The sequence below is a fragment of the Colobus angolensis genome, unplaced genomic scaffold, assembly GCF_000951035.1.
Source record: "Colobus angolensis palliatus isolate OR3802 unplaced genomic scaffold, Cang.pa_1.0 Scaffold94, whole genome shotgun sequence".
NCBI lineage: Eukaryota > Metazoa > Chordata > Mammalia > Primates > Cercopithecidae > Colobus > Colobus angolensis.
In genome coordinates, this window is record NW_012123376.1 from 2585915 (window position 1) to 2610855 (window position 24941).

Sequence of the window (24941 nt, forward strand, 5' to 3'; positions counted from 1 at the left end):
GTTTACTCTGTTGATTGTTCCTTTTGCTGTGCAAAAGCTCTTTAATCAGGTCCCAGCTATTTAGCTTTGTTTGTTTTTTGTTTTGAGATGGAGTTTTGTTCTGGTTGCCCAGGCTGCAGTGGAATGGCACGATCTCGACTCACCGCAACCTCTACCTCCCCGGGTTCAAGTGATTCTCCTGCCTCAGCCTCCCGAGTAGCTGGGATTACAGGCATGTGCAACCACACCTGGCTAATTTTGTATTTTTAGTAGAGATGGGGTTTCTCCATGTTAGTCAGGCTAGTCTTGAATTCCCAACCTCATGTGATCTGCCTGCCTTGGTCTCCCAAAGTGCTGGGATTACAGGCATGAGCCACTGCACCTAACCAGCTTTGTTTTTATTGCAATTGCTTTTGGGTTTCTGGTCATGGAATCCTTGCCTAAGCCAATGCCTAAATGGGTTTTTCTGATGTTAGCTTCTAGCATTTTTATAGTTTCGGGTCATAGGTTTAAGTCCTTAATCCATCTTGAGTTGATTTTTGTATTAAGATGAGAGATGAGAATCCAGTTTCATTCTCCTACATGTGGCTAGCCAATTATCCCAGCACCATTTGTTGAAAAGGATGCCCTTTCCCCACTTTATGTTTTTGTTTGCTTTGTTATAGATCAGTTGGCTGTAAGTATTTGGGTTTATTTCTGGGTAATCTATTCTGTTCCACTGGCCTATGTGCCTATTTTTATACCAGTACCACACTGTTTTGGTGACTATGGCTTTACAGTATAGTTTGAAATCAGGTAGTGTGATGCCTGCAGATTTGTTCTTTTTGCTTAGTCTTACTTTTGCTATGTGGGCTCTTCTTTGATTCCACATGAATTTTAGAATTGTTTTTTTCTAACTCTGTGAAGAATGATGGTGGTATTTTGATGGGGGTTTCACTGAATTTGTAGATTCTTTTGGCAGTATGGTCATTTTCACAATATTGATTCTACACATCTGTGAGCATGGGATGTGTTTCCATTCGTTTGTGTCATCTACGATTTCTTTCAGCAGTGTTTTGTAGTTTTTATTGTAAAGGTTTTTTGACTCCTTTGTCAGGAATATTCCTAAGTATTTTATATATTTTTTGCAGCTATACTAAAAGGAGTTGAGTTCTTGATTTGACTCTGTTTAGTCGCTGTTGGTGTATAGAAAAACTACCGATTTGTGTGCATCAATCTTGGATTTGGAAACTTTGCTGAATTGTTTTATCAGTTCTAGGAGCTTTCTGGAGTAGTCCTTAGGGTTTTCAAGGTAAACGATCATATGGTAAGCAAACAAGGACAGTTTGACTTCCTCTTTACTGATCTCGATGCCCTTTATTTCTTTCTCGTTTGATTGCTCTGGCTAGGACTTCCAGTACCATGATGAAGAGGAGTGGTGAGAATGGGCATCCTTGTCTTGTTTCAGTCCTCAGGAGGAATGCTTTCAACTTTTTCCCATTCAGTATTATGTTGGCTGTAGGTCTGTCATAGATGGCTTTTACTATGTTAAGGTATGACGATTTTGCTGAGGGTATCAATCATAAAGCGATGCTGGGTTTTGTCTAATGCTTTTTCTGCATCTATTGAGATATAATTTTTGTTTTTAATTCTGTTTATGTGGTGTATCACATTTATTGACTTGCATACGTTAAACCATCCCAGCATCCCTGGTATGAAATCTACTTGGTCATGATGGACTATCTTTTTGATACGTTGTTGGATTCAGTTAGCTAGTATTTGTTAAGGATTTTAGCATTTATGTTCATCAAAGATATTGGTCTGTAGTTTTCTTTTTTGGTTGTATCCTTTCCTGGTTTTGGTATTAGGGTGATGCTGGCTTCATAGAATAAATTAGGGAGGGTTCCTTCTTTCTCTATCTCGTGAAATAGTGTCAAAAGGATTGGTACCAATTCTTCTTTGAATGTCTGCTGGAATTCTGCTGTGAATCCATCTAGTCCTGGACTTTTTTTTTGGTAATTTTTAAATTACTGTTTCAATCTTGCTGCTTGTTATTGGTCTTTTCAGGGTATCTAATTCTTCTTGATTTAAGTTAGGAGGGTTGCATTTTTTCAAGGAATTTATCCATCTCTTTTAGGTTTTCTAGTTTATATGTGTAATGGTATTCACAGTAGCCTTGAATAATCTTTTGTATTTCAGTGGTGTCAGTTGTAATATCTCCTGTTTCATTTCTCAGTGAGGTTATTTGGATTTTCCTCTTTTCTTGGTTACTTTTGTTAATGGTCTTTTTTTTTTTTGAGATGGAGTTTCGCTTGTTGCCCTGGCTGGAGTGCAATGGTGCAGTTTCTGCTCACTGCAACCTCTGCCTCCCAAGTTCCAGCAATTCTCCTACCTCAGCCTCCTGAGTAGCTGGGATTACAGGCATGCACCACCATCCACCATGCCCAGGTTTTTTTTTTTTTTTTTTTTTTTGCATTTTTAGTAGAGACAGGGTTTCTCCATGTTGGTCAGGCTGGACTCCAACTCCCGACCTCAGGTGATCTGCCCACCTCAGCCTCCCAAAGTGCTAGGATTACAGGCATGAACCACCATGCCTGGAATGATCTATCAATTTTATTTATCTTTTCAAAGAACCAGCTTTTTGTTTCATTTATCTTGTGTATTTTTGTTGTTGTTGTTGTTCAAATTTCATTTAGTTCTGCTCTAATCTTGGTTATTTCCTTTCTTTTGCTGGGTTTGGTTTATTCTTGTTTCTCTAGTTCCTTCAGGTGTGACCTTAGATTGTCTGTTTGTGCTCCTTCAGACTTTTTGATGTAGGTGTTTAGGGCCATGAACCTTCCTCTTAGCTTTGCCTTAGCTGTATTCCAGAGGTTTGGATAGGTTGTGTCATTATTGTCATTCAGTTCAAACAATTTTTAAATTTCCATCTTGATTTCATTTTTGACCCAATGCTCATTCAGGAGCAGGTTATTTAATTTCCATGTATTTGTGTGGTTTTGAAGGTTCCTTCTAGAGTTGATTTCCAGTTTTATTCCACTGCAGTCTGACAGAGGGCTTGATATAATTTCAATTTTCTTAAATTTATTGAGGCTCATTTTATGGCCTATCATATGGTCTATCTTGGAGAAAGTTCCATGTGCTGTTGAATAGAATGTGTATTCTGCAGTTGGATGAAATGTTCTGTTTATATCTGTTATGTTCATTTATTCCAAGGTACAGTTTAAAGCCAGTTAAATTCATTGTTTCTTTGTTGACTTTCTGTCTTGAAGACCTGTCTAATGCTGTCAGTGGAGTACTGAAGTCCTCCACTATTATTGTGTTGCTGTCTATCTCACTTCTTAGGTCTATTAGTAATTGTTTTATAAATTTGGGAGCTCCAGTATTAGATGCATTGTGATATTTTCCTGTTGGACAAGGCCTTTTACCATCACATAATGTCCCTCTTTGTCTCTTTCAACCACTGTTGCTTTAAAGTTTTTTTGTCTGATACAAGAATAGCTACCCCTGCTCGCTTTTGGTGTCCATTTGCATAAAATGTCTTTTTCCACACCTTTACTTTAAGTTTATTTGAGTCCTTATTTGTTAGGTGTGTCTCCTGAAGGCAGCAGATAGTTAGTTTGTGAGTTCTCATCCATTCTGCGGTTCTGTACCTTCTTAAAGTGGAGCGTTTAGGCCATTTACATCCAATGTTAGCATTGAAATGTGAGGTACCATTGTATTCATCATGCTCTTTGTTGCCTGTCTACTTTTTATTGTTTTGATTTTTAACTTATATTTTTGTTTTATAGGTCCTGTGTGATTTATGTTTTAAAGAGATTTTGTTTTGATATGTTTCCAGGATTTGTTTCAAGATTTAGAGCTCCTTTTAGCTGTTCTTGTAGTGGTGGCTTGGTAATGGTGAATTCTCTCAGCATTTGTTTATCTGAAAATGAGTGTATCTTTCCTTCATTTATGATGCTTAGTTTCACTAGATACAAAATTATTGGCTTATAATTGTTTTGTTTGAGGAGACTGAAGATAGGACCCTCCAATCCTTTCTAGCTTGCAGGCTTTCTGCTGAGAAATCTGCTGTCACAGCTCTTAAGATTCTTTCCTTCATCTTAACTTCGGATAACCTGATGGCAATGTGCCTAAGTGAAAATCTTTTTCCAATGAATTCCCCAGGTGTTCTTTGTGCTTCTTGTATTTGTATGTCTAGGTCTCTAGCAAGGCCAGGGAAGTTTTCCTCAATTATTTCCCCAAATACGTTTTCTAAGCTTTTAGAACTGTCTTCTTCCTCAGGAACACCGATTATTCTTAGGTTTGGTTGTTTAACATAATCCCACACTTCTTGGAGGCTTTGCTCGTATTTTCATATTCTTTTTTCTTTTTTTGAGACGGAGTCTCGCTCTCTCGCCCAGTCTGGAGTGAAGTGGCCGGATCTCAGCTCACTGCAAGCTCCGCCTCCTGGGTTTACGCCATTCTCCTGCCTCAGCCTCCCGAGTAGCTGGGTCTACAGGCGCCCGCCACCTCGCCTGGCTAGTTTTTTGTATTTTTTAGTAGAGACGGGGTTTCACTGTGTTAGCCAGGATGGTCTCGATCTCCTGACCTCGTGATCTGCCCGTCTCGGCCTCCCAAAGTGCTGGGATTACAGGCTTGAGCCACCACGCCCGGCCTCATATTCTTTTTTCTTTGTCTCTGTTGGATTGTGTTAATTCAAAGACTTTGTCTTCAAGTTCTGAATTTCTTTCTTCTACTTGTTCAATTCTATGGCTGAGACTTTCCAGAGCATTTCACATTTCTAAAAGCATGTCCAAAGTTTACTGAATTTTTGATTTTTTTTTTCTTTTAGCTATTTCCTTGAATATTTCTCCCTTCACTTCTTGTACCATTATTTTTTTTTTTTGGATTTCCTTGCACTGGACTTCACCTTTCTCTGGTTCCTCCCTGATTAGCTTAATAACTAACCTCTTAAATTCTTTTTCAGGTAAATCAGGGATTTCTTGGTTTGGATCCACTGCTGGTGAACTAGTGTGATTCTGGGGGGCGCTGAAGAGCTTCGTTTTGTTATATTACCAGGGTTGGTTTTCTGGTTCCTTCTCATTTGGGTAGGCTCTGTCAAAGGGAAAGTCAAGGGCTGAAGGCCATTGTTCAGATTCTTTTGTCCCATGAGGTGTTCCCTTGATGTAGTACTCTCCCCCTTTTCTGTGGATGTGGCTTCCTGTGAGCCGAACTGCAGTGATTGTTGTCGCTCTTCTGGGTCTAGCCACCCAGCGAGTCTACTCAGCTCCAGGCTGGTACTGGGGGTTTCTGCACAGTCTTATGATGTGAACTGTCTGTGGATCTCTCCATCATGGATACCAGCACCTATTCCGGTGGAGTGGCAGAGGGTGCAATGGACTCCATGAAGGTTCTTAGCTTTGGTGGTTTAATGCTCTATTTTTGTGCTGGTTGGCCTTCTGCAAGGAGGTGGTGCTTTCCAGAAAGCATCAGCTGTATGGAAAGGGACCAGCAGCGGGTGGGGCCCTGGAACTCCCAAGATTATATGTCCTTTGTCTTTTGCTACCAGGGTGGGTAGGGAAGGACCATCAGGTGGGGGGCAGGGCTAGCTGTGTCAGAGCTCAGACTACCCTTAGGTCAGTCTTGCTGCAGCTAATATGGGGAATGGGAATGAGATTCCTAGGTCACTGGAGTTGTTTACCTAGGAGGATTATAGCTGCCTCTGCTGAGTCATGTAGGTTGTCAGGGAAGTTGGGGAAAGCCACCAGTCACAGGCCTCATCCAGCTCCCACGAAAACTGAAGGGCTGGTCTCACCCCCACTGCCCCCCCCCCACAACAGCCCCTAGTCTGTTTCCAGGCCCAGGGTGAGTTGGGCTTGAAAACTTGCCCGAGGCTTTCCACCTCTCAGAATATTTGGGGTGTCTCCCGGGTCCTGCAGGAGCAGTCTGCTTCCTTCAGAGGGTCTGCGGGTCCTCTTAGGATTGCTGGTTTGTTCTTGCAGTTGATCTGGAGCTAAAATTCACAATCTGGTCAACCTTCTAAGGCCTTTAACACAGATTACCATAATGTCCAGAAGGGCTGTTTCATTTTCTGACTCATGAGATTTCCCACTTTAGGGTACTCTTGCCAGCACTTTAAAAACAACACACAGACCTACCTAAAGGTAAAAAAAAGTTTAAATTTATATTTCGTTAATTATCAGCGAGAATTCATATTTTCATTTATTTGTTAGCAATCTGCATTTCATTTCTTGCAAATGGTCCATTCCTTTTTTCCCCACTTATTATGTAGAAGGGGAAAGTATGTCGCCTTGATAAAATATCTTTTAAAATTAAGGACATAAGCTCTTTGTCATATATAACACAAATAGTGTTTTTCAGTTTCTATTTTGCCTTTAATATTATTCATATTATTTTAAATATTAATTTTAAATATAAATTTTCCAGATTTATGAATTTTATGAATTTATGAATTTTAAATTTTATGAATTTAAAAAATAAATTCAGCTTTTATTTTTCCTATATAATTTCTTTCCTTGCCTTCATCAGATTAACAGATTAATTCCCAAAGTAAACATAAGATATAATTTCATCTGTATTTACTTTAAAAAATATTTTTGACAGAGTCTTGCTCTGTTGACCAGGCCAGAGTGCAGTGATGTCATCTCAGCTCATTGCAGCCTCGACCTCCTGGGCTTAAGCAGTCCTCCCTGCCTCAACCCCCAAGTAGCTGGGACTACAGGTGTGTGCCACCACACCTAACTTACACATTTTTTAAGTAGTAGATGAGGTTTCACTATGTTGGCCAGGCTGGTCTAGAACTCCTGACTTCAGGTGATCCACCAACCTCAGTCTCCAAAAGTGCTGGGATTACAGGCGTGACTCACTGCACCTGGCTCACCTGTATTTACTTCTAATACTTTTATAGCTACACACACACACACACACACTACATGTATATAATATATATTATATATATATGCACCCTAGTAATCCATCTGAGTTTAAGTTTGCTATATAGTATGAGGTATTGAGTCAACCATTTTCTCTAAATATTCAAATGATTATCACAGCATCATTTATTGTCCAATCCATACTTTCCCTGATTTGAAATGTGACCTTTACCATGTATAAATTCTTAAATTTATGTAAATATGTTTTGGGGCTTTGCATTTTATACCATTCGTGAACTAATTTTGTGTGCAGCTTAATTATTCTTGCCTCAGAACACACTTTAAAATGTGATATATATTTCCATTATTTCTTTTTAAAAAGTACTTTTAAAAATATTGACTATTCTGTATTTGTTTTTCTTTCCAGTTGTACTATAGAATTATTTTCAGTTAAAAAATATGCTGGCATCAGATTAGATAGAAACATATCATATTGTTTGATGAAAACTGAAAAAAATGTATACTTCATTCCCTTCCAGAAACATGGTGTTTCATTTCACATGTCAGTGAAGTTCTATAGTTTTCTTCATATAGATTCTGCACTGTTCTTATTAAAAATATTCCAAGTCATTGTGTATTTTTGGTTGCTATTGTAAATGAGATTTTTCTTATTTTTGTTTCCTAACAATTCCATTCCTTTTCAGTATACATCTTTCTGAAATACATATTTCCTTTTTTTTTTTTTTTTTTGCAGCATAGTGCCACATTCTATAGGAGAAACGAAGCTCAATATAACTCTTGCACTTAGGGACTTTACATGCCATGCTAATGTGGAAAGAAAAGCTTGTACATGTACCTCCAATTTCTTCTGATATTTTTCACATTCCAATTGACACTGTGTAAGATTTCTTGCCGTTTCCTCTTGTAGAAGTTGAACACGCTCACTTTCAAAAGATTTTAATTTACTTTGATGGAGAAATTCTGTTACTTTGCTTTCTGTACTAAGTTGTAGTTCTCTGTACCTGAAAGAAGCAGAATGGTTATGACACTCTAAAGAAAGCAGTCTCAATGATTTATATACTCATAAACCTTACTTCTACATTTTCTACTCCCCCATATTTGTACAGTTAATAATTTACATTTATTTAGCAAAGTTTTTATAAAGAATTTAGGTAGGTGTATGTATGAAAATATGTAATTCCAGTGAACATATCAATTAACTTTTACCATTCTACCCTTATTTTCATTCCTTCTACCCCAAAATGATTATTTCCTATTATTTTGTAAATGGCAAGAACAAATTTCAGTTACATTGCTTGGAATAATTTAATTTCTATACTTTTCATAGGTCTTCTTAAATCTATGGCATTGTTTCCCAGCTTGCTATTTCATCCTAAGTCTAAATAATGTCAGATGGAGAAGACAGCAATGAAATATGCACATTAAACTACAAATTCTTGAAACATTTGCAAAATAAACTTAGTAAATATACATATATTTTGATATTACAAGAAAAAAATGTACAAACTGTGAAGATAAATATAGGCCTACAAGTAGGCTATTACAACTCAGATAAGGAACATTCTCCTCATTCCATAGGTATAACTACTAATAAAAACATTTCCACTTAACATATAAATCACCACATACTATAAATTTGAAAATGCTTAAGGTTGATTGTGTTCTAACAGAAAAGTAAAATACAGATACACTGTATCTTTTCAGGGAGCTACTATGAACCCAGTATAATGCTAGGTATGTTATTAAAATTCATTTATTCAAATATTTATTGAGCTAGCCAGTATGCTAGGTAATGTGTATATATTGGTAGATAAAATATTGCTTTTAAAAATAACTTAACAGTTTTCTGGGGAGAACAGGCAAATAAACATGAAAATTCAATGGAGTATAGTAAGTGCTTCAATAGGGTAATCCCTAGGATCAATGGGAACATATATGAAGGAGACCTAACTTGGTTTGTGTAGAGGGTGTGTGTGTGTGTGTGTGTGTGTGTGTGAGTGTATGTGTGTGTAAGGCAGGAGAAGGTAAGGGGTGGGAAGTATTCTAGGGAGAAGAAATGTGAGTTATGTGCAGGGCAGTGAAGCAGAGAGCATAGTCACTTCACAGTGATAGTCTTTCTGCTATTACATAATATTCATAACTGACATTTCTGAGGTAAGATAAACTTTAAAATGCTTTTTAAAGGCTATTTCACTCCTGTCAGTGAGTCAAAATACCATTCAAAATATAATCAGAGAAGATAGGCATTAGATACACACCATGGGCTACTTCAAGTCTCAGATCGGTGGAAGTTCCATACAATGCACATTTCACATTAATATACAGTAAAGCTTTAAAGTGAATGTCAGTTTTTGTGATTAACTTTTTTGGAAAATCCTCGTATTAATTATATAAAACTTTTTACAATTTTATTAAAAAATATCTTTTTATATAGAAAAACAAACACTGATAAATTATTTACTAAGACATAATTCATATACCATAAAATTCACTCTTTTAACATACACAATTCCGTGGTTTTTAGCTTATTTACAAAGTTGCACACCATTATCTAATTAAAAACATTTTAATTACTCTAAAAAATCCCCATGTTCATTAGTCACTCCCTATTCTCCTCCTCATCCAGGCCTGGCAACCACTGACCTACTTTTTGTCTCTAAAAGTTTGCTTACTCTGAACATTTCATATAAATGGAATTATATGATATGTGGCCTTCTGGTGTTTTCAAGGTTCATTCACGTTGTAGCATGAATCAACATTTCATTCCTTTTTATAACCGAATAACATTCAATTGTATAACTATATCACATTTTGCTTATCCATCATCAGTTGATGGACATTTGGGTTGTTTCTGATTTGGGCTACGATGAATAATGCTACCATGAACATTTATGTACAAGCTTTTGTGTAAACATGAATTCATTTCTCCTGGTTATATACCTAGGAACAGAATCGCTATGTCATATGTCACTCTATTTTTAACTTTTTGAGAAACTGCCCAACCTTTTTCCAACATGGTTGCACCATTTTACATTCCTGTCAGCAATAACAAGGGTGCCAATTTCTCCACATTCTCAACAACACTGATCTTTGTCTGCCTTTTGATTATGCATCCTAGAGTGTGTGAAGTGGTAAAAAAAAATACCTTTTACTAACAAAATTTATTAATTCAACATTTTATGACATAAAAATGTCCCTGTACTCTTTGAGGCAAGTTGCTTTATAAATATAAATGTATTAAATGTGTGAAATCAATACCTTCTTTGTATGTGAGACTAGGACATACATAGACCATATTATGAAATAAATTCTGGAAAAGTAATTTAGAATGTGATTATCTTTAAATTATCTTTAAGATAATTTATCCTAAAAAGATTAAACTGCAAATTTTGCCTTTTTATGGATTCAGGAAGTTGTTGCTTCGGATATCAATGCCAACTCCAAATAGGTAATTAAAGACTTAGCTTTTAGCATCACCAGTTTCTATTCATTACATGGCACCTGAAAGTTACTTTTAGCACTAATATTATTTCCTTATATTGAAAAGTTAAACAGTAAACAGTATTTAGACATTTAGAATATAGAAAATTTAACAGAAGTTAAACAATAAACCATCTAGGTGGTAACAAGAATTATCTCCTAAAAATTTGAATATAGTAAGTTTCATAAATTGAAGTTTCGTAAAATGAAATCGTAATTCTAACGGACTAGTCTATTCCCATGTTGTTTACGTAAGTGAAAGGATCTGCCTCAGATTATTAAGTCTGTGTAATTATTTTGTTAAACTGAACTCTGAAAACGTTGAACAAACATAGCTACAAAAGTAGCTCCAACAGTGAGGAACTGATGATGCCCAGGAGCTAGTTTCGGGTAACTCCCACTTCACTTGTTTTGCTAATGTAACCCATCACATTTTACTTTATTGACTCAGACTTCTCATCTCATACTCTCAATCTGAACATCTTATTTGAGGTAAGTCAGTATTATTCATACATTAACAACTTCATGTTTGATATTCTAATTTATTAGCATTGTAACCTTAAGAGGTCATATTTTCCACACAGAATCTCCACCTATCCTCACAACCATCTCATCCCCAGGCCCAAAATTTGGCTTCATTTGTCTTTATGTTACATTTGTAACTGGGTTTTTAGTTTTCATAAGACCCAACCATATATCACATACTACTTTAAAAAAACAGAAAGGACTAGAACTAATGGTTTGCTCTGAAGGAATATTCACTGCAACAGCACTTCTGGGGTTGGAAGTACAGGGAGAAAAAGTGTTAAAAGGTAAAAATCAGCTATTACACAGTGAGCTACAAAGAAAGTAATTAAACTCCCAGTAGCAAGACATGTTCTGTGACGCTGAGAAATAACCACAGGACAGACATCAATGTGACACTGGAGTCTCACAAATAGGAAAACATATTTGTTAATAAAAATACTAGATAAAACATCAAATAACAGGTTTTCATAACAAAATTTACATTGGCAGTCTTTACATGTAGACTCTACAGGGGAAGTTTTACTTGTTAGACTTGATGTATTGAGCCACACATGTATATGGTTTATTCCCAACTCTTATTAACAAAGTCAATACTGAGTAAAAGTAATACAGTAAAAGACCGATATTTAACCCATTTTAACCGCTTATTTAATCTCACCTTTTTATTTCAATGAGAAACAACTGATTTTTGAATTCTGTACACAAAATGTTCATGGCTTATACTACATTAAAAATTCTGAACCCAGTTATCAAATCTTGTTTGGTAAACAGGTATTCTAAGGCAGAATACCTAAAAAGTAGTAAAACTCAGTGGTGAGGTTCATGTAATTACCAGGGCCAGAATATGATACTTGCATTAAGAAATGTAACAACTGGTCCAGGTTGGAAGTAAGACAGTGCAGTAGTTGAGGGAAAGCATTTATCTGTATGTGGCAGGACAACTAACTGTGTGCAGTTAAAGAGTATGGGAAGTGAGACCCTGCCCCAAGGCAGACTGGCAAAAGAAGTTAAGCAAAGCCACAAGATTTCCAGTACCAGTAAAGGTTCACAGAAGGATTTTTAGTATTCAGTTATTAGGCAAATTAATAACAAAGCATTGAAAGATACTTTCAACTTTATGTTGAAATATGGAGAGATGGGTCAATAAAGAGAGAATATTGTAGCTTAGAAGAATACACAGATGTAGGTAGTCAGAGATAGACTGCTAAGTTTTTTGTGTGAGCAGGAAAATTTAGTTTTAAATTCCACAAGTAAGTGGGGCAGAGATTGATAAACTTTCTACACTTGAAAGAACTGTGAAACAAAGATGGGCCTGAATCTCCAGATAGATTCAGTCTTTGGTAGATTCAGTTGTAAGAAATTGGAGTTGACAAGGACAGAAGCTGATGTGTCTAGTCAACTGAGAATTCAGTCTTGCTCATAAGGATAAGCTGTTTATATTTTCATAAAATTATTTCTCTGCACAGTAAATATTTTCAAATTTATTTTCAATTCTATAAATACTTTATCAAATCCACGGTGAGACGAAAAACTCCAAACATACAAATAAAGATTACAGACTTCTTCTTCTTTTTTTTTCTTTTTTGTAGAGACAGGGTCTCACTATGTTGCCCAGGCTGGTCTCGAAATCCTGGGCTCGAGCCATCCTCCCATCTCAGCCTCCCAAAGGGCTGGGATTACAGGTGCGTGCACTTGGCCCGGACCTCTATCACTACTCTCAATTCCATTTCTCCTTTGAGAGATCATCACTGTTATTAGTTATCTGTGTATCTAGGAGGTTTTTCTTTAAAACATGCATGCATATCACATATCAATTGATGTATCAGTTTTCTTTTTTTTTTTTAAACAAATGGCATATCACACATATTCTTCTCTGTAACTTCCTTTTTTCATGTAGACTGTCCTGGGATCTGTTTTTTCCATGTCTATACCTCATTCTTTTCATTTGCTGTATAACAGAGCACAATGTGGACATAATCATTTAATTAATTCCAAATAATTTAATTCTAAACAGATTAACATTTAGATTATTTCAAAATGCTTCAAAGCATTATACACAGAGCTTCAAAGATCATCCTAAGAATTGCCTCCCATGCACAAGCTAATGTTTAACAAAGACACCATGAAGTGAAATTGTGTCAAAAGATTTTAAATTTTGATACTGCCATTTTTCTTCCCAAATGGCTACATCAATTTAAAATGAAACTCTAAGTGTATGAAATATGGTTTCCGCATATCCTCACCAATATTTGATATTATTCTCTATAAATGTTTGCCATGCATATTACATATGAATTATGCTTTCATGTAGAATTTGCTATCCTTCCCTCAATATTATAACGTAAAAATCTTAAGTTATTAAACCTCCTTCAAAAATAAGATTTTCAATTGGCCTCATAATTTTCCATTCTCAACAATTCTTTCATTGTTAAATAGTTAACCTCTCCCCAACTTCTCACCTGTTGTTCACAACAAACAGTATACCCAGTTTATTCACCCACCAAGTGCAATGTGCTTTACTCTGAATGGCTGAATTTCCAAAAACAAAACTCATCTTTGAAGGAAGAAGACTTTTAAAATGAAAAGTTATTCCAAGAACTGTGCTGTAAAATAAGTGAACTGAGCAATACCAACACAGTTGGAAAAAGCATACAGGCTTCTACTGTATTGACCTTGGTGGAGGGTATTCTCATTTGTGTCCATATATTCTGATGTGCTTCTTTTAAAAATAAAAACTTGACTCATTATATACATATTTAGATATAAATCATGGATATATCTAAAATCACACAAGGACACTGAGTTATATAAAAAGAAAGGAAATGTACATCCTAAAGAAATAATAAATAATATACCATATAGGTAAAGATATCTGGGAAAAGAGAGGTTTGAGAGGAGAAAATTAGTTGTTTTTACACTACATGATTCAACTTAAAATTAATTTTACTGAAGGCAACTCAAAAAAATTTTTATATGAGAAATTTAAAAAATAAAAAAATTAAGTACTTTCCATTTAAATAATTTGGCTTAGATATATCTTTTACTTCTCACAACAAAGTGTTATTAGCTAAACAGAGATGAGGTGTTACCACATCAGTGTCTAGTATAAGGTATAGGTCTTTGGTTATTTTTTATATCCTGAAAACATTTGAAAGATGTCAGAATACAAAAATAAGCACACCTACCTTATTATACCTGATCTATAACTTCTAATTGACTTTAAGAAAACAAGAAGTATCCAAGTTTTATGTATTTCAAAAACTATAAAACTACATTCACACACATATATATCTATATCATAACTTACAGAGAATATACCTGAAATTACTTTCATGTTATTAAAATACAAAATGTTATCTTACAGATTTTACTTCTGCGCATTACTGCTACTTATTGTTCTACCAACTGTTTTCTTTTGCTTTTTAGTTATCTGTATATTTAAAAAATTTTAAATATATACCTAGATACTGAATCAAAATTATTTTTGATGAAAATTAGGGGAGCAATTACATTAATTTAAAAATGTACATATAAAATTATAGAGCCCAAAGATGTCCAGTAAGTTGGAAAAAAAAATGAAAAACTATAGAGTAACACAGTTATCTGTACAGTTCTCTACACACTTGTTTCCCTTCCAACTGTGAAATTTTCCAAATTGAAATACAAGAAGGTAGGGAAAACTTATAAAGCCAACATTAATGTTGCAACAATGATGCATAAAGAACATGAGAAAGGAATTTAAAAGGAGTTTGGGTATTTCTCCAAACGTTTCTGCCATTTAGATGATTTCTTCAACCAGTTCACTTCTCAGCTGCAATACTACATCTGTCATTTTTGGCTTAGAAGCTAATTCTTAAATGAATGTGAGAGGTCTGTTGTTGCTGAGTTAAAAACGCTGAGTATGTTTGACAACTGTACCATGGATTTACAAGAATTTCAAGCATGTATTTGGAGTAATTCAATGCATCCATCATATCACGATCAAATAAAATATGTGTCATTAATAAACAATATGTAGTAATATCTGGTCATCTTATAAAGGCAAAAAAGTAGGTACTACAGGTATGTGAAGAGTACTTAACTGAAACAAATGTAAGGAAAGGAATGTTGCCATAAAATAAAAGCATGTATGAGATAAAATTAGAGTAAAACATTTTATAACAGTGTTTGATTAGGTCTGCTTTCCTTTTTGTGTCAACATGACAACAAACACTTAAAATTCAGCTTGAATTATCCTCTGAACCAAGAGTATTTATTATATTAGTGCTTCATAACACTCAAAACTCTATTTCATGCTGCTTTTAATGTATATCTCAGTGCTGCTCTACATTAAAGAAAAAAAATTCACAACATATAAACTGAATCTTAAAAAGTCATTAGAAAAAGCACTTTTGGGGGGATGCTTTTATGAAGAATAGTGTAAAGTATTAATAGTAGCAGGATGGAGGCTAATCATGCTTTTGTCCTATTTTTCAGTAATATATAGCTCAAGAAAAGAAATTTACTATGGTTAACATACATATTGTAAAAGGCAAAAAGGGATGTAAAAGTCATTTATTTAGATCAACTTCCTACTAACAGGCAAGCCCTATAAATGCTAATTTATCCAAATTAGTGTTCTGAAATGGGTTAGGGAATACTCCAAAAAACTCCTGAATACAGCAACCAGAGTCATGGGTCTTTAAGCCTAGGTGGTCTTGTAGTAAAGCTGGATCATTAGCAACATTTTTTTCTTTTCTAAGGATGAGGATGACTCCTGAGGTTGACTTTATCTAGCCTGACCAAGGAGGACCATCAGAATTACTTGTGGAACTTCAAAGAATTCTAGATGCCATGGTTCTGCCTGAGACCTTCTGAATCAAAATCCTTGGGGGAAAACTTAAGCATGTTGAGTTCTGGATGATAATATGAGCTAACACAAGTAAAATGTTCACAACTACACACTGTACAATTAAAATATAAGTTACTCGAGTGCAGGAATCTTGTCTAATCCATCTTTGGATTCCTAAGATTTCGTGTATATTATAAGCTCTTAATGAGATAATGGTATATCCAGAATATTACTAACTCTTAATGCTTACTGAGTGAATGAATGGAGTCATAGTAACCATGAGGTTTTTAGGTGTTATAAAATTAGAATGCTAAATAGGTTCAAGCCAGGATAGAAAACATTAAAATATTAAATACCAATTTGATGAGGGGTAGTCTCTTACTGAAGTATGAAGAAACCAGTGAACTAAGATTATTGTTTCCAGGTTTAGGTGTCAGTAAAAGATGAAAACAAATTACAGAGAGTGAAGAAAAGAGAAACCAAAATGATTATAGGTTAGGTGTGACCAAACTACAAAAAAGATTAAACTTTCAAAAAATATATAGTTTGGATAATGGCTAAGGTGGTAGAAGGAGACATGATAACATTCTAAAAACACTTACAAAAAAGAAATGCAAAAAAGGGAGCAAAAGTAGTGTGATACGACAGGCTCTACTATCTGAGTTCTGTAACAAGTTAAAATTATTACAAATTTTATATACAATTTTAGGAATCTATGTGCGACTCACTAGCCTACCTACAAGAATGTAATAAAGTCTATCATAAGGGCATATAAAACAGAGGTAAAGAAGAAAAACGTAACATAGTAAGAACTAAATCACTATTTCCCCACCTCTTATTTCTGTCTAATTAGACTTAATGGACTAAATAATTACTTATTAGTATTTCTGTTAAATTCTATCTTGGGATGTTCAAAGAAATAGAGAGTAAATATAATCTTATGTTAGGTACTCAGTAAACACATATTATGTTAAAATTATATTTTTATTTTCTACAACTGTTTATAAAATGAGAAAGTTTAAAAGTTTCAGAAAAAGTCTACACACTTTGGTATCTATTTAACCATCTCTAACATTTCAGGATAAAAAAGAAATAATAAAGAGCCTAATATAATCAAAGCAACTCAGTAAGCATTAATTTAATTAAACAAACTCCAATTTTTAACATCTGACATTATTATTCCGAAGAAATGTCTTCTCTCAAACATTTTCCTGGGCCTTGCTTTTCTCCCTACACTTTTCTCATGTCCTCCCCTGCAGAAAGTGTTGCTTTTCCTCTCTAGGTTGGCTGAAATTTGGTGCTTTTATTATTGCTCTGTCCCTTATTCCTCTTCTCTCGCTTTCTATTGTAACCATAACTAAGTGGGTTGTGAGAGGCTTGCGATATTAATAAAAAGCCAGTGATGAACTTTAAAGGCGTTTACTATACTAAGAGGAAACTTGAATTGGCATGATGCCTATCAGGATGTGTACAGATCAATACAAAAGGAAAGGAGTCTAACATTTGAGCGCTTTTATTTATGTCATATACAGGTATAAATAGTTTTTTCATTTAATTACCTCCAAAGCACTAATACAGAATTTAGGATTATTCTTTTTAAAAAATCTTTAATTTTTATAGGTACATAGCAGGTATATGGGATATTTTGATACAGGCATACAATGTGTAATAATTCCATCAGGGTAAATGAGGTATCCATTACTTCAAGGATTTATCCTTTGTGTTACAAACAATCTAATATACTCTTTTAGTTATTGTATGCATGTATGTATGTAAGTATGTATGTAGGTACGTATCTGTATTTTTAGTAGAGATGGGGTTTTGCAATGTTGGCAGGCTGACCTCAAGTGATCCTCCCGCCTCAGCCTCCCAAAGTGCTTGGATTACAGATGTGATCCACCACACCTGGTCTAGTTATTTTAAAATGTACAATTAGGCCAGGCGCGGTGGCTCATGCTTGTAGTCCCAGAAGTTTGGGAGGCTGAGGTGGGCGGATTATTTGAGGTCAGGAGTTCGAGACCAGCCTAGCCAAAATGGTGAAAGCCCTTCTCTACTAAGAACAGAAAAAATTAGCTGGTGTGATGGCACATGCCTGTAATCCCAGCTACTCAGGAGGCTGAGGCAGGACAATCACTTGAACCTGGGAGGCGGAGGTTTGCAGCGGGCAGAGATCACGCCACTATACTCCAGCCAGGGCTAGAGCTACCGTAAGATCCAGCAATCACTGATCCAGTATAAAGCCAGACACAGACTCTGTCTAAAAAAAAATGTACAATTAAATTGCTACTGACTGTAGTCACCATGTTGTGCTTCCAAATAGATCTTATTCCACCTTCCTATTATTTTCGTACCTATTGCCCATCCGCCGTTCTCCCAACTACCCTTCCGGTAACCATCTCTGGTTACCATCATTCTACTTTCTATCTCTATGAGTTCAGCTGTTTTAATTTTTAGCTCCTACAAACAAGTGAGAACATGCAAAGTTTTTCTTATTGTGCCTGGCTTATTTTACTTAACATAATGACCTCCAGTTCCATTCATGTTGCAAATGACAGAATTTCATTCTTTTTTATGGCTGAAGAATACTCCATTGTGTATAAGTACCACATTTTCTTCAGTATCTGTTGATGGACACTTGGGTTGCTTCTAAGTCTTGGCTACTGTAAATACTACTGCAATAAGTATGGAAGTGCAAATATTTGTTTGATATACTGACTTCCTTTCTTTTGGGATATACAAAAAACTAAAAATAGAGCTACCATATGATCCAGCAATCACTGATCCAGCATAAAGCTACCATATGATCCAGCATAAATCTACTTTTAGTTTTTCGAGGAACCTTCAAACTGTTCTCCAGAGTGGTTGTACTAAGTTACATTCCCACCAACAGTGTATGAGGGTTCTCTTTACTCCACATCCTCGTCAGCATTTGTTATTGCTTGTCTTTTGGATAAATGCCCTTTTAACTGGGGTGAGATGATGTCTCGTTGCAGTTTTGATTTGCATTTCTCTGATGATCAGTGATGTTGAGTACCTTTCCATAACCCTGTTTACCATATGTATGCCTTCTTCTGAGAAATGTCTATTTAGATCTTTTGTCCATTTAAAAATCGGATTATTAGATTTTTTTCCTACTGAGTTGTTTGAGCTCCTTATATATTCTGGTTATTAATTCCTTGTCAGATGGATTGTTCACAAATATTTTCTCCCATTTTGTGGGTTGTCTCTTCACTTTGTTGATTGTCTCCTTTGCTATGCAGGGGCTTTTTTTACTTGATATTATCCTGTTTGTCCATTTTTTCTTTGGCTGCCTGTGCTTGTGGGGTATTACTCAAGAAAACTTTGCTCAGAACAATGTCCTAGAGAGTTTCTCCAATGTTTTAGTAGTTTTATAGTTTGAGGTCTTAGATTTAAGTCTTTGACCCATGTTGATTTTACTCTTGTATATGGCAAGAGATAGAGGTCTAATTTTATTCTTCTGCATATGGACATCCAGTTTTCCCAGTATCATCTATTGAAGACACTGTCCTTTCCCCAATGTATGTTCCTGGCATCTTTCTCAAAAATAAGTTCACTGGAGACGTATAGATTTGCTTCTGATTTCTCTATTTTTTTTCCAGTGTGTCTGTTTTTACACTGGTACCATGCTGTTTTGGTTACTACAGCACTGTAGTATATTTTGAAGTCAGGCAATGTGATTCCTCCAGTTTTGTTCTTTTTGCATAGGATAGCTTTGGCTATTCCGGGTCTACTGTGGTTCCATATATATTTTAGGATTTTTTTTTTTCTACTCCTGTGAAGAATGTCATTGGTATATTGAGAGGTATTGCATTGAATCTGTAGACTGCTCTAGGTAAGTATGGACATTTTAACAACATTGATTCTTCCAATCCATGAACGTGGAATAAATCTTTCCATCTTTCATGTGTTCTCCTCAATTTCTTGCACCAGTGTTTTATAGTTTTCATTGTAAAGATCTTTTACTTCTTTTTTTCTTTTTTTCTTCTTTTTTCAAGACGCCTAGGCTGGAGTGAAATGGCATGACCTCGGCTCACTGCAACCTCTGCCTCATGGGTTCAAGCGACTCTCCTGTCTCAGCCTCCCAAGTAGCTGGGATTACAGATGCACATCACCACGCCTGGCTAATTTTTGTATTTTTATTAGAAACAGGGTTTCACCATGTTGGCCAGGCTGGTCTCAAACTCCTGTCGTGATCTGCCGGCCTCAGCCTCCCAAAGTGCTGGATTACAGGCATGAGCCACTGCACCCAGCCACTTCTTTAATTCCTAGGTATTTAATTTTATTTGCAGCTTTAATTCCTAGGTAAATGGGAATACTTTCTTAGTTTATTTTTCAGAATGTTCACTGTTGGCATATAGAAACATGGATGACATGCAAATTCCTGAAACGTTTTGCTTTGTTAAAAAAAAAAAATCCTATCATTTAATAACAAGGATAATTTGACTTCTCCCTTAACAATTTGATTGCCCTTTATTTCTTTTCCTTGTCTGGTTGCTTTAGCTGGGAATTCTCATATTACGTTGAATCACAGTGGTGAAAGTGGGCAAGCAATTATTCTCTTTTTAGAGATAAAGATTCTGAGACTCAGAGAAGTTAATAACTTGCCCAAGTAAGTAGGAAAGCCGAAATCTGCACATAAGTAGTCAAATTTCTAAGATCACGAACATATCAAAAGAACAAATGGCAAAAAAATTTATCTAAATAGACACTGTGGCTAAAAATAAAAATTCAGCCACAGTATCATCTAGGGATTCAAACAGTGAAAAAATTTGAAAAGCAGTGAAAATGAAGTGAAAACTACTAGATGATTCCAAAAGTGCTGCATGAAACATCTCTACAATAAGAATCACTAAATACAGCTCAAAGAAATTCAGAGACAACACAAACAAATGGAAAAACATTCCTTGCTCATGGATAGGAAGAATCAATATTGCTAAAATGGCCATACGACCCAAAGAAAGTAAATTAAATGTTATTCCTATCAAATTACCAACGTCATTTTCACAGAATGAGAAAAAACTATTCTAAAATTCGTATGGAACCAAAAAAGCGTCAAAGCAATGCTAAGCAAAAACAAAAACAAAACAACAACAAAAACCAAAGCTAGAGACACCACAATACCTGAATTCAAAGTACAAGGCTACCGTAACCAAAACAGCATGGTACTAGTACAAAACCAGACATACAGACCAATGGAACAGGACAGAGAACGCAGAAATAAAGCCAAACACCTGCAACCATCCGATCTTTGACAAAGTCAACAATAACAAGCAATGAGGAGAGAACTCCCTATTCAATAAATGTTGCTAGGATAACTGGCTAGTCATATGCAGAAGATTGAGACCGGACCCCTTCTATATACCAAATACAAAAATCAACTCAAGATGGAATAAAGACTTAAATGTAAGATCCAGAACTATAAAATCCCTAGAAGAAAACTTTCTAGGAAATAATGTTCTTGTAAGCCTTGGACATCGGTCTTGGGAAAGAATTTATGACTAAGTCCCCAAAAGCAACTACAACAAAAACATAAATTGATAAGTGGGATCTAATTAAACTAAAGAGCTTCTGCATAGCGAAAGAAATGATCAACAGAGTAAATAGGCAATCTATAAAATGGGAGAAAATATTCACAACATATGCATCCAACAGAGGTCTAATATCCAGAATCAATAAGGAACGTCAACAATTCAACAAGCTAAAAACAAACAGTTCCATTAAAAAAAGGCAAAGAACATGAACAGATATTTCTCAAAAGAAGACATACATGCAGCCAATAAATACATGAAAAAATTCTAGCATCACTAATTATTAGAGAAATGCAAATTAAAACCAGGAGCTACCATCTCACAACAGTCAGAATGTCTATTATTAAAAAGTCAAAAAATAGCAGATGTTGGTGAGGTCGTGAAGAAAAGGGAACACTTATATACTGCTCGTAGAAATGTCAATTAGTTCAGCCACTATGGAAAGCAGTGTGGAGATTTCTCAAAGAACTTAAAGCTACCATTCAATCCAGCAATCCCATTACTGGGTATTGGAAAGGTATTCAAAGGAAGATAGATCATGCTAACAAAAAGACACATGCACTCATATTTTCATTGTGGCATTATTCACAAAAGCAAAGACATGGAATCAACCTAGATGCTCATCAATGGTGGACTGGATAAAAAAAAATGCAGCACATACATACAATGGAATACTATTCAACCATAAAAAAGAATGAAATCATGTCCTCTGCAGCAACATGGATGCAGCTGGAGGCCATTATCCTAAGTGAACTAATGTAGAAACAAAAACCAAATACTGTATATTCTCACATGTAAGCCTGAGCTAAACACTGAATACACATAAACACAAAAATGAGAACAATACACACTGGGAACTACTTGAGGTGGAAGGGTGGCATGGGCTGAAAAACTACCTACTGGGTAGGATGGGATTATTTGTACAACAAACCTCAACAACACACAATTTACCTAAGTAACAAATCTGCACATGTATCCCCTGAACCTAGAAGTCAAATACATACATATATAGTAAGGACTCTAAAACAAAAAGGGTCTCACGTAATCTTGAAGCTTCATGAGATTGAAGTATTTTTTTTTAATGTAATGTGACTTTAAATACTTATTTTTATAGTTTCAATTTTTAATGTAGATTCAGAGGGTTAAATATTCACAAATAACTATATTAAGCAAGGGTTCTGAAGCCAGACTACATGAGTTCAAACTCCATACCACTCTTTACTACCTGTGTCTCAGCTTCCATAATTATAAAATGAGCGTAATAGTGATACTCTCATTAGGCAATTAGGACAATTAAATGCGTTAATATTGGTAAAATGCTTAAAACTGTATTGGCACAGTAAACACTATGTGTTTGTTAAATTAAATTAAACATTCAAGTTTGCCAAAGCATTTTGTTTTAAAGCTTGTCATAAGAAAAATAATAGGTGACTTTGTAAGTTTTCCTGGCTGCAGAGTTCCAATTTATAGTCTGGCCAAGATGTCTTACCACGTTCCATGTTTTTCTATAAACCATGAGATGTTCTAATACTTTAAAATATTGGAATTTTTGAAGCACAGAATTTGATTTTTCTTCCACTCAGTGGAATGTAACATCTTATCCTTACCAAGAAACAAAGCTACGCATTCAAAGTCATAATTTTCCTACCCTGCTAAAGAGATGCATAAGAAAGAGATGCATGCTGATATCTCGAAAGCATTGATAAACGGTGACCCGTCTATTTAGACTTGTGAATGGTCTCCAAGAAACAGACAGACAATTATCAGTGCTGCTTAACTGATGCTGCTAAAAGCTAGCATGCAAACATGTTTTGTAAAGGAACAAAGAGTAAGTATTTTAGGCTTTGTGGGCCATAAACTTTCTGTTGCAACAACTCAACTGTGCAGTTGTAGCATAAAAGCAGCCACAGACAATACGTAAACAAATGAGTTTATGTTCCAATAAAACTTTATATACACTAACATCTGCATTTCATATAATTTTCATGTGTCATTAAGTATTTATTTTTATTTTGATTTCCCCCTCATAATTAAAAAAAAACCACACAAACCAATCTTAGCCTGCAGGCTGTCCAAAAACAGATGGTAGGCTGGATTTGGCCTATAGGCCATAGTTCATCGACCTCTGATTTGAATTAAGAGGAACTGTGGAAAATCAGGGATGCCATACTAACCAAGTCCATGACCTAGCTCTTATTGCTGCTTGGAATTCTTTTATTCCAAATGTATTAGATTACTGTATTCTCTATAGTTGTCTTTCTAAAAACTGCCTTCTTTTATTAAGACTCTCAGGTCATTTGCAGCCCTCTTCATTGTCATTTGATGACTTCCTTTTCACTAAGGTCAAGATCTATCCAACAAGGGTTTATTTCAATTCCCCCCTCTCTACCTTAAAATTGCTTATATTCTAATTTTCTTTCTTTCCCTACACTCCTAACTCAGAACATTCCTTCTCTGGTTGGCAGGATTGTAGATCTCCTTGATTTCCTGATAGAAAAAACACTTTAACCTTCTCAATTACTACATTTAGCTTACATTTTCAAACTTTCCTTTTTGAAGTTCTTCCACCCAGAAAATATAACAATTCCTAACATTTATGTGCCCAACAACAAAATGCCAATTAAAACCAAAAAAGAAAAAGAATGAAAAATAAAAACAAAGAATGAGAGAAAAAATAGAAAACAGTAATAAATATGGTAGATGCAAATCTACAGTATATCAATAATCACATTGTATGTAAATGTTCTAAATTCACCAATTAAGAGCTAGATTAAAAAAACCAACTATATATTGCCTACAAGAAATGCACTTTAAATATAAAGATACATATAGATTAAAAGTATATGGAGAAAAATATACCATTATAATACTACTCAAAAAAAACTGGGAGTAGCTTGTATTAATTTCAGACAGAACAGACTTCAGAGCAAGAAAAGTTATCAAGGATAAAGAGGGGCATTACATAATGACAAAGGGGTCCATTTTCCAAGGAGATATAATAATCCCTAACATTTATATGACCAAGAACAGAATGTCAAAATACATGAGTCAAAACTGATACAACTGCAAGAAGAAATATATGAATCTACTACTATAGATGAAGACTTCAACAGGCCAGTATTAGAAATGGACATATCCAGCAGGCAGAAAATCATTAAAGACATAGTAGAATTCAACACCATCAGTCAACTGGTTATAATCACAATTTATCAACAATAGCAGAATACACATTCTTTTAAAGCTCACACAAAACATATGCAGAAGACAGACTGCATCTTAGGCTATAAACACACATGAACAAAGTTAAAAGAATACAAATCAGATGCTCTCTACTCTCAAACTACAATGTAATTAAACTAGAAATCAACAATAAAAAGATAACTGGAAGATTCTAAAATATGTGGATATTAAACAATACACTTCGAAATGACACATACATCAAAGAAGAAAACGCAAGAGAAATTAGAAAATATCTTAAACTAAATAAAAATAAAAATACAACTTCTAGAATGCAGCAAAAGCAGTGCTTGGAAAACGCATAGCATTAAATACAAATATTGGGGGGGCGGAGCAAGATGGCCGAATAGGAACAGCTCCAGTCTCCAAATCCCGGCGCGAGCGACACAGAAGACCGGTGATTTCTGCATTTTCAACTGAGGTACTGGGGTCATCTCACTCGGGAGTGCCGGACAATCGGTGCTG

At 35.3% G+C, this 24941-nt stretch overlaps 1 protein-coding gene across 1 annotated transcript in view; it reads right to left on the reverse strand.

The window, feature by feature from the left end:
- Positions 1 to 24941, reverse strand: part of PIBF1 (progesterone immunomodulatory binding factor 1) — a 266063-nt gene that overhangs the window by 133753 nt on the left and 107369 nt on the right. Inside the window, exon 11 of the mRNA XM_011932158.1 lies at positions 7687 to 7852. Within this exon, the coding sequence (XP_011787548.1) occupies positions 7687 to 7852 (166 nt within the window). The remainder of the gene's footprint in view (positions 1 to 7686; positions 7853 to 24941) is intronic.